The sequence below is a fragment of the Silurus meridionalis genome, chromosome 29 (genome assembly GCF_014805685.1).
Source record: "Silurus meridionalis isolate SWU-2019-XX chromosome 29, ASM1480568v1, whole genome shotgun sequence".
In the NCBI taxonomy this organism is placed as follows: domain Eukaryota; kingdom Metazoa; phylum Chordata; class Actinopteri; order Siluriformes; family Siluridae; genus Silurus; species Silurus meridionalis.
The window spans coordinates 1,490,641-1,507,886 of record NC_060912.1 but is presented as its reverse complement, the minus strand read 5'-3'; the positions used below and the strand labels follow the sequence as shown (position 1 = coordinate 1,507,886).

The window sequence follows — 17,246 nt, the reverse complement described above, 5'->3', positions numbered from 1 at the left end:
CTTCACTGATTTTAACTGATAAAAGAATAATTTGTACAGTACAGACCAAAAGTTTGGACACATCTTCTCATTCAAAGAGTTTTCTTTATTTTCATGACTATGAAAATTGTAGATTCACACTGAAGGCATCAAAACTATGAATTAACATATGTGGAATTATATACATAACAAAAAAATGTGAAACAACTGAAAATATGTCATATTGTAGGTTCTTCAAAGTAGCCACCTTTTGCTTAGATTACTGCTTTGCACACTCTTGGCATTCTCTTAATGCCTACTTTGAAGAACCTACAATATGACATATTTTCAGTTGATTCACACTTTTTTGATATGTATATAATTCCATATATAATTCCACGTGTTAATTCATAGTTTTGATGCCTTCAGTGTGAATCTACAATTTTCATAGTCATGAAAATAAAGAAAACTCTTTGAATGAGCAGGTGTGTCCAAACTTTTGGTCTGTACTGTATATATAATATATATAAACTTTTGGTTTGTACTGTATATTGATGTTTTTTTTGGGATACAAATCTATGGGAAAAATCTTTTTTCCAAAATCCTCTTCTGGGAAGATGTTCCACAAGATTTTAGTGTATGTTTGTGGAGATTTTCGACCATTCATTCAACCAGTTGGGGGTCAATCAAATACTCAAGAATCTGAGACCTGTGGTGCAGTCAGCATTCCCATTAATCCCAAAGGTGTTTGAGGTCAGAGCTCTATAGCAGCAGATCTTCCACTCCACCCCATGTAAGCCATATCTTCATTGAACTGGCTTTGTGCATAGGAGCATTGTCAGCACTAGTCCAGCTTTGGGTCTCCTAGTGAAGGAGGGGAATTTTCATGCATCTGCCTTCAATGGTTTCCAATGCATTTGTGTGCCTTCAACCTTTGTGGTAACATTTTGAGGAACATATTTATTTAATAGATTGATTCATTCATTCGATCTTAGAATTAATCAAAATATATATTTTTATTAGTCGTCATAGTTGTTACTATTGTTATCATTAACGTCGTCATTTTAATTATTTTATTAATTATTTTATTTTGATTACTTCCCCGGTGGTTTGTGCAGGATGGCCTGTTGTCGACAGTGAGGATGAAACGTGGCACGTGTCCAGCTTGTCCAACTCGTTTTCCATTCCAAACACTCACCAAGTCGATAGCGCATTAATATTCATCCGGCGCAACTCGAGTCCATTGTGCAACATAAAGCTCGGGTGACCCCGTGACAATGGCGTCACATTCATAAATGCATGTGCTTGGCTTTAAAAAAGTCATTATAAACGCCGTGCCGCTTTTCCTCCGCTAAAGTCGGGCTCCCATCGCCGTTCTCTATTCGCCACCTGTTGCTCCTAATGAGTGTGTGAATTTGAATCATGCCCAGCTGCGGAACGGGGTTCGTGAACTTACACGGCCCCGACTGGCTCGGATTGACATCGGTGGCACTGGGCACAGGCAGGGCATGCTCCCTCACTTTAGGTGCCAGAGGCATTAACGCCCTTCCAACACTGACAGACCCTCGTCCATCCAACACGGGCAAAGGTGGCACCCCAGGAGAGCCAACAACAGGAGTTGCCATGGTTGCAGCTGAGGCTCTCTTTTCATTCTCTCTCACACACACACACACACACACACACACACACACACACACACACACACACACCAAGCATACAAATAAACTACTTATAAAGGTAAGACCAGATACACAGAAAGGTCCAAAACTCATACACGATGTCCTCAAAATCCAAAAACGATTCTCTTCACGTTAAATAGGATTTTTTTTTTCTACACGATTATTCGGATCTCACTTTGAATGTCACTGGAGCTGAATTTGACCAAACAGTTTATAATGAAACCATTTGTTTTCATGGCCTTTGACTCCATTCACTTTAATAGCCGATCCATATACTGTATTTTCGCACGCCGCTGTATAAACGTGCGTATTTACATTATAACCTTGCCTTATAAGGTTTTCTAAGGAGACCCCGTAAGCTAATAAAAAGAAGGCAGCTTAGCAAACATGGCTGTGTAAACAGGTGATAGTTTGCTAGCTAAGTGCGTTTTCATCACACGGCGAACGTCAGGCTTCGATCCAGTCGCTGGATTTGTGCCAGAAGCCTAATAAGTTCGTTCTGTTACCCGGTATAAATGGCAGCTGTCAAATTCTCCACAACACACACACACACACACACACACACACACACACAGATGCTGTATAGCTAAAAACTCTGTAATATATGAAAGCTAATTCAAAATATTTGAAATTTGATGAGTAAGCTAACAAACTGAATGAAGAAATCATTAATGGTGTAAACAGGAACACCCGATGAGGTTCCTGTTAGTCACATGACCAAACTGACTGACATTTACCTCAGGAAATACACCCAAATTGACCGTCATGGCTTGGGATTGAAGCAATGACTTTTTTTTATTTCATATCGTTTCCAATATAAATATAGTGCACACTGCCTCGGCTTTGCTGTTGCTAAATCTTTCGTTTATTTTACACACTTTTCATCTATTTTTACACTTATGCTGAACAAATTGAGTTTGTTGATGTTAGCATGTTGATCATAGTGACTAGCAAACCACGACTCGGCATTATAAGTTATAATCAGCGAAAAACGCATGATGTTTTTGGATTAGGCGTCTAGCCATGAAATATGGACTATATTGACATAAGTATTGGGACACCTGACCCAAACTAGTTCCTCAAACTTCTACCACAATTGTGTAGGATGTCTTTGTATGCTGTCGCATTATATCAATTAGCATAGTATTTAAGTGTGCTTACGAGAGCCAGTGACCTTTTGCTACTTCCTGTTCTTCAAAATGTCTCTATACACAGTGAATGGTAATTGGTAGGAAAGTCAGGAATCAAAAATAAAATGCATACATACACACACCAACTGATTGGATCGTCAATTTACGATAATGAACTTAGTTTGCATAGAATTGAGACATTCCAATGCAAAAGTGACTGGTTGTTGCTTCATCGCTATTCCACGAGGCAAATATGTGGTGATATGTTGGTACGTTTTTCTCAGATGTAACAACAATTCCAGAAGCAGCAAGAACGACATGGAGCATTACGGTGGGTCCGTAAACAATCTAGGTATTTTTATTATTTTTTATTGTGGTCCATCGAAAAATGAATGGATTACAAAAACAAGTGGACAAAACCACACAGCGATCCTTTCTGAATACTAATCCTGAGCAAAAAAGTTTCACACAGGTTATAATACCATAAACCTTCTTTTAGAATTAAGTCAAACAAGTGAGTTCTGAATGTTTGCAAGAGTTCTATATAAAGTGTACAAAAAAAAATGTATCTGGAATGTCAAGCAAATCACAAAATTCTGTTTTATTGCTAATTATAGACACTAATCAATTAAGTTTCAAATACAATGAGCAATGACTCTACACACACACACACACACACACACACACACACACACACACACACACACACACACACACACACACACACACAGAATTCTTCATCTAGTATCCTGAGATGTGGGGGAAAAAAAACACTGAAAAAATTTCCCTAGAAGATATAAAAAAGAAAGAAAACCTAGCGCAAAGCAGGACTCGAACCTGGTGCAGTTCTTGGACCCCCAAAAGCCACGTCAGCCTGTATTTTGAGTAGCTACTCACAATTAATTAGCGTTTAACCCTGTAAAGTGTTACTCTTCAAATAATGTTCAAAAGCAGATGGTCAGGATCTTAGGAACTTAGGATTCATAGCAAAAAAGGGTGCTGAGATGTCCCGAACGCGTTCTGATTGTAGCCTCCATCAAGCGGATGCCTTTGTGATCTTTAGTCCAGGTCGGTGTCCAGGTTCAGCTCGGTGCTCAGGTTGAGGTAGAAGAAGGCATACACCCCGAGCAGGAAGACCAGCACGGCTGCGATGACCAAGATGATGTCCTGAGGGTACAATTGAAAGAAAAAGGGACAACTGAAGAACATTTTCTTTTCAAAGTGGATGAATGCGCATGCACTTCCGTCGTAACCAAATTACTATGATAAACCGCTGATATGACACGAACCACTCAGATGTGAACCACGGGCCAGTCGCGGGTTCTCATGTATACATTCGATGGCACAGCCGCGGAGGCCGTAAGTGCACTTAATGTGCTTTAAAATGTGCAGGTGTGCGTGTCATATGCCAAAAATAAATGCTTTTGTGCAAAAAGCTTCTATCAACTTCCAGACCTCAAAACGCCCTGGCAACGACACGCCGCTACCTTAATGCGGACGAAAGGCTCTGCAGAGCGCGATCGCAAAGCTTATTGAACAAACAAAACATTTTCGGTGTGGCAAAGTGCAGGGAAATTTAACTGATACGCTCTCGGCGTTGGAAAGGCACGTATACTTCGCTGTTTATACAGACGGCCGCGAATGCATTTATACATGATGCTGCGCTGTAGTGCTTGTGCGTGATACCGCTACGAAGCTTCATAAAGCATCCATATGGTCTGTTCCAGTCACAATCATTTTTATTGTGAGCCCACAATGTTGTTGGATTCTGAATGTATAAATATATATATATACATATGACTTTTCAACCAATATGTGTTCTTCCCCAAACTGTTGTACAGTCGTATATAATGTCTTTGGATTCAGGAGCATGAAGTTTTCAAGTCAAGTCAAATTTACAACAGACATTGTCTCAAAGCAGCTTTACAGGAATCAACAGTCTAGGTGAATGGTGTGCATTTATCCCTGATGAGCAGCCGTGGCGACTGTGGCAAGGAAAAACTCCCTTTTTTTTCACTTCAAAAAGCCAGCTCCTTGAAGATATGCTTCACATGGGTTGGAGTGGAAGATCATGAGTGGCTTGCTTAAGAACCCTATTAAACACCATTAGGATGAATGGGAACACTGACTGCACCCCAGACCTCCTCACCTTCTTACCTACATCAGTAGTGTACGTTACTAACTGGGGCTAAATCAATCTCCATCAATCTTCTAACAATGTATCATATAATATATATTTAAAGTTTACAATTAAAGTTTTTTTAATGAACAAAGAAAAACATTAGTAGACAGTAAACTCAGATAATGGAGAAAACACGAGGTGGATAAAACTAACCTAATGTAAAAAAAAAAAACTTTAATTGAGGAGAAAAAAAATAAGGTGAGAGAAACAGCCAATCTCACTGAAAAGAGCACTCTAATTAAGACTTTTCCTGGGTTTAATGGTAAAGTTAAACTAATGATAGCCGCAGGACTGGTGTTCCAACACGAATTAGAAGGAAAAAAAAGTTCGTCATTACAATTACAATTCTCATCAACCTCGGTTTCATTAAGTGCAATCGGGGAGTAAAGCGAATTAGCAGCACCATTGTTCTTCATCTTGACAACTTATTATCAAACTTCTAATCAGATTTTAGGACTTTGGGATTCTTTCTCTGCACACAATGTGTGCAAATTGCCCAGATTCAGGCACAATGGGAAGAAAATTGCACTAATATATCGAGCAGTGTAGGTGGAGCTTTGAAGTGGAGAAAAGCGCCGGGATTTTCCGCTTTGTCTTGAGCAAGACACCGTAGGAACTGATGAATAAATCTGAAGTGTGACTGTGGAACAGTGCTGAATCAGAGGCTTTCCTTTAACTCCTGAGCAAAGAGAGAGAAAGAAAGAAAGAGAAAGAGAGAGAGAGAGAGAGAGAGAGAGAGAGAGAGAAAAGAAAACACAAGGAACTGGGAATTCTAAAGCTGGATACTTGAAACAAAAGGACAAAATGAAAGAAAGAGAAAGAAAGCAAGGAATAAAGTAGGGATAGATAGATAGATAGATAGATAGATGTGTCTGTGACTCCATCTGCATCAGTGACTGTGACTGCGTGAATATGTCTGTGTCTATGACTAATTTTGAGACGGCACTTGTGACTGCGTCTGTGACTGTGTCTGTGAATGTTTGTGTCTATGATTGTGCTGGTGACTGTCTTTGTGTCTATGATTGTCTGTGACTGTGTCTATGTCTGCGGGACTGTGCCTGTCTGTGACGGTGAATGTGTTTGTGCCTATAAATGTCTGTGTCTGTGTCAATGACTATGACTGTGTGACTGTGCCTGTGTCAGTGACTGTGTCAGTGACTATGACTGCGACTGAGTGACTGTTTATGTCTGTACCTGTACATATAACTGTGTCTGTAATTATTTATAACGGTGTCTGTGACTGTATCTATGTCTATGACTGTGTCTGTGTTTTTAACTGCCTGTACTCACACTCCAGGGCCCCTCCTTCTTCATCCTCATTAGCACCCAGTAGCTCCTGCGTTTCTATCTCCCCGTCCCAGGCTCCATGCAGCTCCGGGCATCCGTAATTGGGAAACTTTCACATTTCATGCTCTTTAGTTTCATTCATAGGATACGTGTTGATTTAGCTGTCTAGTAAACCTCTTTGAGCGTGCGGCGTAACTACTATCGCGCGGGGCGTTTGAGTTGTTTCACGTTTCACGTCTTTTCCCAAATGTTTTTACAACATTTCAGCCAACCTCTGTCTGAGTAATGTTTGGGATAAAACATCATAATGTTTTAGACTCTGGGAATCGAGCCTGTGTGTCAAATTCTAGGATTAATGTATAATTAGTGTGTTGTTTTGTTCTTTTGATTTAGAGAATTTCCCAAAAGCTTTAATAAATATAATTTGATGCAAATGAATATATTTTATCTCTCCATTGACATTTTACAGAACTGGGTGACTAGAAACAGGTAGTTGCTCAAGCTTCACTTCCTGCTTTATTAAATATATGTGCCGCAATTATTTTCACCGTTTCAGTCAACGCTGGAGAATTCATGGGAAGAGATCTGAGATACTTCCTCCATACAGAATCTCTCCATTTGCTTTCAATTTCGAGGTCCGAAGATGCTGGTGGATTCTCCTAAGTTCAGACCACAGGCCATTACTCTTGGCTCAATATGTTCACTAGGGCCCGGAAACGTGGTAAATGCTCTCCAATGATGGTCGCAAGCAATTGTTTTGGTATGCTGTGGTGTTCTGTATGTGTGTGTGTGTGTGTGTGTGTGTGTGTGTGTGTGTGTGTGTGCATGTGTGTGGCGGTAACGATGTGTTTTAGCACAAGTGAAGCACAGACGTGGGAACAATCCCTCGTAAAAACAAGCGTCAGATAAGGTCTGCAACACTGGCGGAGGTGTTACACAGATTTCTACTATATGAGGTGCTGATTCACCGCTGCTCCTCGGGTTCCTGTAAATACCCCGTGCCGCATAATAAGGTCACGGCGTCGTTGGATGGTTACATCATCCAACAAAATCCTTCTGACGTTACTGGGTGTGGATCTTTCTTGTACACTGTAGAGCAAATGTTTGTGGACGCCTGACCGTAAGATTTTCTGAACATCGTCTCCATTCGCTCTTATAATAAGCCTTCTGGGAAGATGATGCCTTCAGGGGCATTGTCATGCTGGAACAGGTTTGGGTCTCCTAGTTAATATAAAGGGAAAATAACAAACAAACAATTAAATGCCTCTAACATTTGTGGTAACAGTTTGGAGAAGAACCTCATATGGCTGAGAACATTCTGGTTTCGAGCTAATAGACAGGATACGAGCTACTCTTTATAGCCGTGGTGAGAAGAAAAGCATCTCGATACCACAAACTTTTAACATTAATCTGTTCTACAATAATGATGTGATTATTCGAGAAATCAAAAAAACACATTTATATAACTGAACAGTTATGGGGTTCAGGACCTTGGTCAGGGGCCAAGAAGCGGCAGCTTGGTGCGGCTGGGATTTAAACTCATGACCTTCCAATCTAAAGTCCACTGCATTAACCACTAAGCGACCACCCTTTTTCCCCCCTCATATGCATTGGAATGTAACATGTAAAGGGGTTAAACGTCATGTGGCTGTTTAATGGCTGTTTTGTATTCAGTGCCAGCAGGCAGTGCATTAGGATGGCAAATATTCAGGCCACTGAGTCTGTGGTGAAGACCGAGCCAGCTCTTCTCCTCAGGGCCAGGCAGAGCCATCTACCGCGTCTGTTGTTCGGGGGGGCGTGGCCGAACTCATGCCAACTGGCCTGGTGCCTGGAGCTACCTGTGCCAGCATGCCAACTGGTCAGTGCATGGCGCACAGCAGCTCACAAAAGCTGGCCACCTGCTCCAACCACAGCTGAGAGAACACGAAGAGGATGTGACGTAAGGAAAGAGAGAGGGATGGAGAGAAGGATGGAAAGAAGGATGGAAAGAGACAGAGAGTTTGACACATTTGACAAAGCTCGACACATGCCAGTCATCATTAAATGACCACCTCTTAAGAAAGATCTGGTCAGGAGCTCCGAGCCACATGCTACGCTTTTACCACCAGAGGGAACAAGCAGATGAAATACCAGCGGAGTAAAATGTCAACAGACAAGGCAGGACGTGCTGCCAAGACAAAGCAGACTGAGCTGAGGAGATCCAAAATCCAACCCAAACTACAGGACATGTTCCTCAACAAAATCTAGCGTTCAAGACAAACAAACAGGAAAAGAAAATGATGGATCTCAGGGATTCATGTTCCTCAACAAGTTCTAACATTCAAAGAGGATAAAAACAAAAAAGAATTCAGGACAATCTCACAGCTGCACTTATTTATTTTACTTACTTACTTTATTTATTCATTTACTTACTTATTATTTACTTGCTTGCTTTATTTATTTTACTTACTCATTTATTTAATTATTTGTTTGTTTACTTGCTTGCTTCTTTGTTTGCTTGTTTATTTGTTTGTTTGTTCGGCAGGCTCCTAAGAGTAAACCAGTTTCCAGTTTCTTTTTTGTCTGCGATCATCATGAACTTTCTCATTAAAACGTCATTGTTAAACCCTCATCGCCACCTGACAAGAACTTCCAGGCTGGTTTACAGTAACGTGAAGAGACACTGTTTACAAACAGAAAATCTCGGAATGTGAATCCGGGTTTTTATCTGGATTCCTGCAAAATCCATTCTGAAGCAGTTCTGATTCCTATAAGGGCTTTGTACTGAAGTAAAAGATGGAAAGCGAGTCGGAGAAGGATTCAAGAACATTAACATAAACATGAACATAAAGTGTTTACGTGTGTGTGTGTGTGTGTGTGTGTGTGTGTGTGTGTGTGTGTGTGTGTGTGTATGTTAATGAAGAATCAATCAGGATAACAAAATGAAATCCTCACCTTGATTCCCGGAGCGCTCCTTTTCGCCTCGGCCTTCAGACGTGTGGCTCGCAGAGCTGGTTTAGTTTTCTTATAATCCTGCTTTCCTAAAAAAAGAGGGGAAAAAAGCACACAACTCAACACAACACACTTAACACAACCCTGCACAACTTAACAAAACTCAACTCAGCACAATTTAACACAACTCAGCACAATTTAACACAACTCAGCACAACACACCTCAACAACACATTCAACACAACACATCTCGACACAACACCCTTTAACACAACTCAACACAACACATCTCAACACAACTCAACACACTTTAGCACACCTCAATACCACTTAACACAACTCAACACAACACACACACCTCAACACAACAACACACCTTAGCACACCTTAACACAAGTTAACGCAACTCAACACACCTCAACTTAACAACACATCTCAACACAAAACACCTTAACACAACACACTTAACACAACTCTGCACAACAACAAAACTCAACTCAGCACAATTTAACACAACTCAGCACAACACACCTCAACAACACATCTCAACACAACACCCTTTAACACAACAACACAACACATCTCAACACACTTTAGCACACATCAATACCATAACACAACTCAACACAACACACCACACCTCAACACAACTCAACACACCTTAGCACACCTTAACACAACTCAACACACCTTAGCACACCTCAATACCACTTAACACAACTCAACAAAACACACCACACCTCAACAGAACTTAACACAACTCAACACACCTTAGCATGCCTTAACACAACTCAACTTAACAACACATCTCAACACAAAACACCTTAACACAACACACCTTGACACAACACAGCACAACTTAACGCAACTAAACACAATTCAACTCAACACAAAATTCCATCTGCTTTTTCAAAGGCCCAATTTTCTTGTTACATGTTCATCAAGCGTCGTTTTTTTAAATCTGGTTTGTAGGAAACTTTTGAAAGTCTTGTGAAATGTCACTTTTGTGTTCATTAAGGATTCATTCGAAAATCGTCAAACTAATGGATTTTCTGTGAACGCGCTTCGACCGCACGTCTGTGTTTACTTATTCATAAACGCCTACTACAGCACGTTTTATTCTCCTCAGGTGTAGGTGTGTGTGTGTGTGTGTGTGTGTATTATTCACTAGCAGTTCATAATATTAACAAGTAATCCATAAATGTACTGACAGCTTTCTGCAGAGCGCCGATTGTTCATACGAGTGTATGCAAGACTTTCAGTGTGTGTGTGTGTGTGTGTGTGTGTGTGTGTGTGTTCTGTTGACTCCAGAACATAGTTTCTAAACATCCCATTCCACAATTTAGTCCCCATTTGCTCTTAGAATATCCTCCACTCTTTTCTTCTGTGGAGGTTTGGGCTCATTCAGCCAGTTCAGCTCAAAAGCAGGAGATCTTCCACATCTTCCAACCTATGTAAAGCATATCTTCATGGAGCTGGAGAGCACTGGTATGCTGGTCTCCTATCTGAAGTGACGGGAAAATCCCATGCTTCCACATCCAAAGACTTTAAATAGAAGTGTGTAGAGAAAACGAAAAACAGTTGGATGTTGAATCTCCACATGATGAGGTTCTACATTAAAGGTCAAGGAAACAGAGCACGTTTCTCCACCATAGACTGCTGGGTAGCAGGAGAAGATGAAGAAATAAAAGATAACATCACGTGTCGAGTGCGACATTTAAAATACCAAACTCATCCATCTATCTGATCACTCGTTCCACAGATCCATAAAAAGAAAGGAATTACTCTACGATCCGAGAGTTTCAGCCTCAACGTCCAGCAAGACTCGGAAATTCGGTCCTGTTTCTGCACTGATTCTGTGAAGAACCGTGTTTTCAAAAAGCAGCAGGGAGAGATTAGGTGTGTGTCTTAGTTTTGTGGAAATCTCCTGTCATGGGGCGAAATGCACACAGCAAACAGACTCGACCATCTGCTCCTGAAATGAATAGTTCATTGTGACCAAATGGAAGTAATTGCTCTGAGAGATGTGAATAAATTGTGGATGGAGCGAGAGGCCTGGCTGCTGCACACTGACTCTCCTCCTCACCTGCTATAACGGAATACAAGATCCTCATGTTTTGGACTGCAGGTTCTGCATGTGCTCCAATAAGTCAGAATTTAACACGCTGGCCAGTTGCTCTCGTGATCATCCGCGTCGCTTTGTCGTGAGAAGCCGGTGAGCGATCTCAGCAGCACACTGTACCAGATAATCCCAGGAAGATCTTAGCCGAATCTTATAACAGACTACAGTAACGTGTGCTCCGTGTCAAATTACTTGCAAAAGGACTATTTTATTAAACATGGCAACGTCTTTGACGAACATAGTGATGTTTTACACAGGCTTCGTGACGTCCTAAAAAAAAAAAAAACATGGCCTCAACATGTGGACACGCCCACATCAACAAACACGCCCACACCTTCAACAAACCCGCCCACATATTCAACAAACCCACCCACACATTAAACGGACACGCCCACATGTTCAATGGACACGCCCACATCCTTAACAAACATGCTCACATCTTCAACACGCCCACATCTTTAACAAACATGCCCACATATTCAATAGACACGCCCACAACTTCAACAAACACGCCCACAACTTCTTCAACAGACACGCCCACATATTCAATGGACACGCCCACATATTCAATGGACACGCCCACATCTTCAACAAACACACCCACATCAACAAACACGCCCACATCTTTAACAAACATGCCCACATATACAATGGACACGCCCACAACTTCAACAAACACGCCCACACCTTTAACAAACACACCAACATCTTCAGTGGCCACTCCCACACCAATGGACCTGCCCACATCTTCAACAGACATGCCCAGATCTTCAACAAACACGCCCACATATTCGATGGCCACACCCACATCTTTATAAAACATGCCCACATCTTCAATAGACACGCCCACATCTTCAACAGACATAAAGACATTGTCAAAAAACATGGTGATGTTTTCAACAGACATTAAAAAAAAATTGCAACATCTTCAGTGGACCTGGCAAGGTCTTTCATGGATTATGGTGACGCCTTCAAAGAACATGGAAACGTCTTATATGGACATGATGTCTTCAGCAGATATGGCAACTTCTTTAACAGACATGGTGACGTTTACAAAGAACATGGTGACATCTTCAATGGACACAACCCTCAAAGGACATGGTGACAATTCCAACAAACATGGGGACGTCTTCAACATACATGGCAGTGTCTTCAAAGAACATGGTGGCGTTTTCAACAAACATAGTGATGTCTTCAATGAGCATGGACATGGCAACATCTTCAATGGACAAGACGTGTTCGACAGACACCGGGACATATTTACAAACGTGATGTTTTCAAAGAACATGGTGATGTCTTTAACGGACAACATGTCCACTCTGTGGACAATAATACCAAACTGAATATCTAACTGAAACTATGGTTTGTTCTTCTCCTAGTCTTCACTGGTTATAAATAACGAAAATACATTTTTACGCCGAGTCGCTATTTATGTCCGCGGCCTGAAACAGCTTTCCGTCGGGCAAACGGTACACGGTGTAACTTCCACAACACCATGATGCACTTCCACAGCCTGCGTAAGAAACGGCTTTGTTGCGTCGACTCGGATTCAGCAGTGTTGCGTCAAGCCTCGCCGCCTGCCTGCAACTTCAGGGAAACAAACTTCTGCGTGTGTGGAGATTTAATAAGGGAAACAATAATGCGTTTCAAACACTGCATATAATTAAAAACAAACCAAGACGCTGTTTATATAAAGTTCTGAAATAGGATTTTTTTATTATTATACCTTCTTCAACACAATATTGTCCCTAAATGATGCCAGATGATACACACGCTCAAAATATACTCTGTAGCATTTCATGGCATCACCCTGCACCTGCATTTCTCAGCAGATTTTTTTCATCCGATCAAATGCTCTGTAGAATCTGAAATCCCCCCCCATCTACCTAATCCATATGAGGTGATGAGGCCTGAGATGCCTCCAATTCAAGCGTTCCAATTCATCCCAAAGCTGTTCAAAAGCTCTATAGCTCTATCTTCCACTCCTACAGATCATCATGAAACGTGGTTTGTGGACATTGTGTAATGCTGGAACAGGTTTAGAGGGAAAAAAATTAGTTTGGAGAAGAACCGCAAATGGCTGGAAAATGTCAGGTCTCCCTTTGACTTCTTTTCTCCATATAGTGTATTCTTCTTCTTTTGTGCTTTGATCTGCTCCAGTTAGAGCTCGCCACAACAGATCCTCCATCTCCATACCACTCTGTTCTCTACATCTGCCTCTTCCGAACCAACCACCTGCATGTCTTCCCTTACCACATCCTTGGCGTTCCTCTATTGCTCCAGCCTGGAGTCTCCATCCTCAGCGTTCTTCTACTGATATACCCCATGTCCCTGCTCAGCACATCTTATCAACCATCTCAATCGTGCCTCTCTCGCTTTGTCTCCAAAGTGTTCTACCTGCGCTGATCCTTTAATAAACAAATTTTTCCTCGTCCCTGTCCAATGAAAGTCACATCTCCATATAGTGTATTATTGCAAAAGAAAAAGGAGGAGAAGACATTGCACAATAAATACAATATTGGTGAATTAATATCTTTTATCTCCAAGCTCCAGATGCTGATTATGTTGGCAGGTTTCACCATGAACTATTGAGAATATGCTATATGGTGTAAAGCAGTCAGACTTTTCCAGCCATATGTGGTTCTTCTCCAAACTGTGAACTTGAAGGCACACAATTCTATAGAATGCCTTTGGATGCAGGAGCATTAAAATTGTCCATTCACTTAAACTAGGAGAACCAAAACCTGTTCCAGCAAAACCAGCTTGATGAAGATCTTAAGTGGTGTACACCCCAAAACTTGTAAGAGGGGAGGTGATAGCTTAGTGATTAAGACATTGGAAGACTTCGGAAGGTCGTGAGTTCAAATTCCAGCGGCACCAATCTACCACTCCTGGGCCCCTGTCCAAGGTCCTGAACCCCATCAACGCTCAGATGTATGAATGAGATAAATGTAAGTCGGTCTTGATAAAGACATGTTACAGGGGAGAGATTGAGGTCGTAGCTTAGTGGTTAAGGCGTTGGACTTTAAATACAAAAGGTCATGAGTTCAAATCCCAGCAACACCAAATCAAATCACAGTAGTACAGTTTCATCTGAACCATTCCAGCCCTAGCAAGAGTGAAGTCCAGGAGCAAAAAAAAAAAACAATCAGGCAATCAAGAGATCCAAAAAGCGACAGGTTTCCAGGAGCAAAAAAAAAAAGGGCAGGTGCATGAATCAGGAAGCTGCCTCTGTGCTCAAACACATGCAGCTCTGAGCGAGGCGAAAAAGAAAAAAGCTTTTGTGACAAGGCTACAGGTGATGTTGTACAGAATTAAAGTTAAAGGCAGTGTGATGGCTGATTGGAGAGGACAGTCTCGAGTCTTAGCTAGAGGGCCAGGAACATTGACAGCCTGCGACAGGCTTCTGTTTTAGAGTGAAAGAAAGAGGGAAAAGGAGAGAGAGAGAGAGAGAGAGAGAGAGAGAGAGAGAGAGAGGGCAAAACACTGCCATCATTCATCAGCAGGAAGCAGTGCTACAGGCTGACTCCCACCACATGAGAGCCATTTGGCCCTTGTCTCTCACATCACATCATGACAGAGGGGATAGAAAAAAATATATTACCACACACACACACACACACACACACACACACACACACACACTCACACACACATGACAAGTCGCCTCAAGTAAACACACAAGCACACAAAGAAAAACTGGTCAGAACTGGACAATGGCGGAGAAAGAAAAAAGAAAATGGAACAGGCTACCTTAGAACATCTTGCCCTGTACTGCAACATACTTTTTCCATCATCTACCACTCCACTATTCTCCCTCCATCATCTACCACTCCACTATTCTCCCTCCATCATCTACTACTCCACTATTCTCCATCCATCATCTACCACTCCACAATTCTCCCTCCATCATCTTTAATGAAGGGAGAGAGAGGAAGCATGGTGGAGTTCAGACTATGCTTCCTCTCTCTCCCTCCATCATCTACCACTCCACCATGCTCCCTTAATAATCTACCACTCCACCATTCTCCATCTATCATCAACCACTCCACCATGCTCTCTCCATCATCTACCACTCCAGAATGCTCCCTCCATCTTCCTCCATCATCTACTGCAACACCATGCTCCCTCCATCATCTACCACTGCACCACTGATCCTTCTATTTTCTACCACTACCACAATTCTTCAAGGATTTCAATGTCAACTGATAAAGCAGTGGAAAAGATTTTGACAGGGAACAGAGGACAGGAGACACCAACGGAATACGATCCAGGTTAATGATGGTCACATGATTTACGAGACTTAAAGCCCACGATGTCGCGGCTCCAACATAACTGTGAACGCAGGAGGAATCAGCAGTGACTACGTGGTCTTACAGTAATCACACAAGACAGAATCCAAACTCCAACAACAACAAGAACGCACACACAAACATGGAAACTCGTACTGCATTATATGAAGTAATAGCAGCATTTATGGAGGGGGGGTCGGGAAAACGGGGGGACGGATCGACGCCGAAAAGCTCAGCGATCACAAAAGCTCGCCGGTCAGAGAAGAAAACTAAACCTGACAGGATATAAATTACCTTCTCATTACGACTTCAAATTGCGATGCGTATTCTTTCCTTTGTGTCTCTTTGTGCCATTTCAGGTGACACTTTCTTTTTTTTCCCCCCGTTAAACAGAGATTAGTCAAAATTGGCCGACGGAGACTCTTTTCGAAGCGCGCCGTTGACGGGAGGAGGGATTCTTATTGTCCATTACCTGCTGTTATGTCTTTGAACAGAGGAGATCTGAAGAAAAAAAAGGTAAGAAAAAAAGAGAAAAAGAAACTAAATCGAATATGGCTGAGATGCGGAGGTTTCAGCAGGGGTTCAGCTTGTTATGTTTTCTTACAAGACATGAAACAGAGGTGTGATAGAGATGGGGTGACGGCACACAACAAGCTAAATAACCCTACTAAGGGCTTTCAAATGAGCTCGGTAAAAAAAAAAAAAGAAGGAAAATAAAGCGCGTGAGTAATGACGGGAGAGAGAGATGACAGGCCGTGTTACTATGTACACAATATCAATGCGCCGTCGTCACACGTCTCCGAATGGCGTCGAGACTTTCAGACGGGCATTTTCTCAATTAATGCCCGTTTTTATCCCTTTAAACCGCACGTTTATTAGACGCTACTGTTTCTATAGTGACAGCTGCTTTACAGGAACTTGTGCTTGATGCAGCCCATAGACCTTAATAGCGCAATGATTGGTTAAATTAATAATCGTTATGGACATGGTGACGCTTTCTGGAAGGAGATTTAACATCCTTTAGGAAGGAGTCTCCAGTGTCAAACCTGTTCCAACACGACTGCAACGTGAAAGATGTCTGAAGTAATGAGCCGCCTTGAGCCACGCCCACATTAATGGAATTCATAAAAATCTTCTTCTGTTATGTACATCTAAGGATAGATAGATAGATAGATAGATAGATAGATAGATAGATAGATAGATAGATAGATAGATAGATAGACAGACAGACAGATAGATAGACAGACAGACAGACAGACAGACAGACAGACAGACCATGAAGATCTGCTTTACATGAGCTGGAGTGGAAGATCTCCCACTATAAAGCTCTGACCTCAACCCTACTGAAGACCCCAGGCCTCCTTACCTCACATACATCAGTACTCACCGATTTGTTTGCGGTACTGATCCACCGGCAACTTCGCAGTGCTCGCGTCTTTCTTCGCCATTTTTTACTCACTCTGGAAAAAAAGGAGATATTAGTACTTACTTTACCAAATTCTCTGGTTTTTGTTTCATCGTTAAGTTACAAATGAAAGGAAAGCAGCAGTGGTGTTGCAGAACAACTGGAAAAATGTAACGATGAGTGAAGACAAAAGTGTTTCTTTGAAAGAAGTAACATTAAACCTTTGAGTACTTAATTATGGATGGATGGATGGATGGATG

At 41.7% G+C, this 17,246-nt stretch overlaps 1 protein-coding gene across 3 annotated transcripts in view; it reads right to left on the bottom strand.

Annotated features, from left to right (window-relative positions):
* Positions 1–3,103: 3,103 nt before the first annotated feature.
* triqk (triple QxxK/R motif containing) overlaps positions 3,104–17,246 on the bottom strand; it is an 18,648-nt gene continuing 4,505 nt past the window's right edge. For all 3 annotated transcript variants that reach the window (XM_046844378.1, XM_046844379.1, XM_046844380.1), the window contains 3 exons: positions 16,969–17,041; positions 9,171–9,256; positions 3,104–3,934 (listed from right to left, as the gene is read on the bottom strand). In XM_046844378.1, the coding sequence (XP_046700334.1) occupies positions 3,827–3,934; positions 9,171–9,256; positions 16,969–17,029 (255 nt within the window). In that variant the 5' untranslated portion in view covers positions 17,030–17,041 and the 3' untranslated portion in view covers positions 3,104–3,826. The remainder of the gene's footprint in view (positions 3,935–9,170; positions 9,257–16,968; positions 17,042–17,246) is intronic.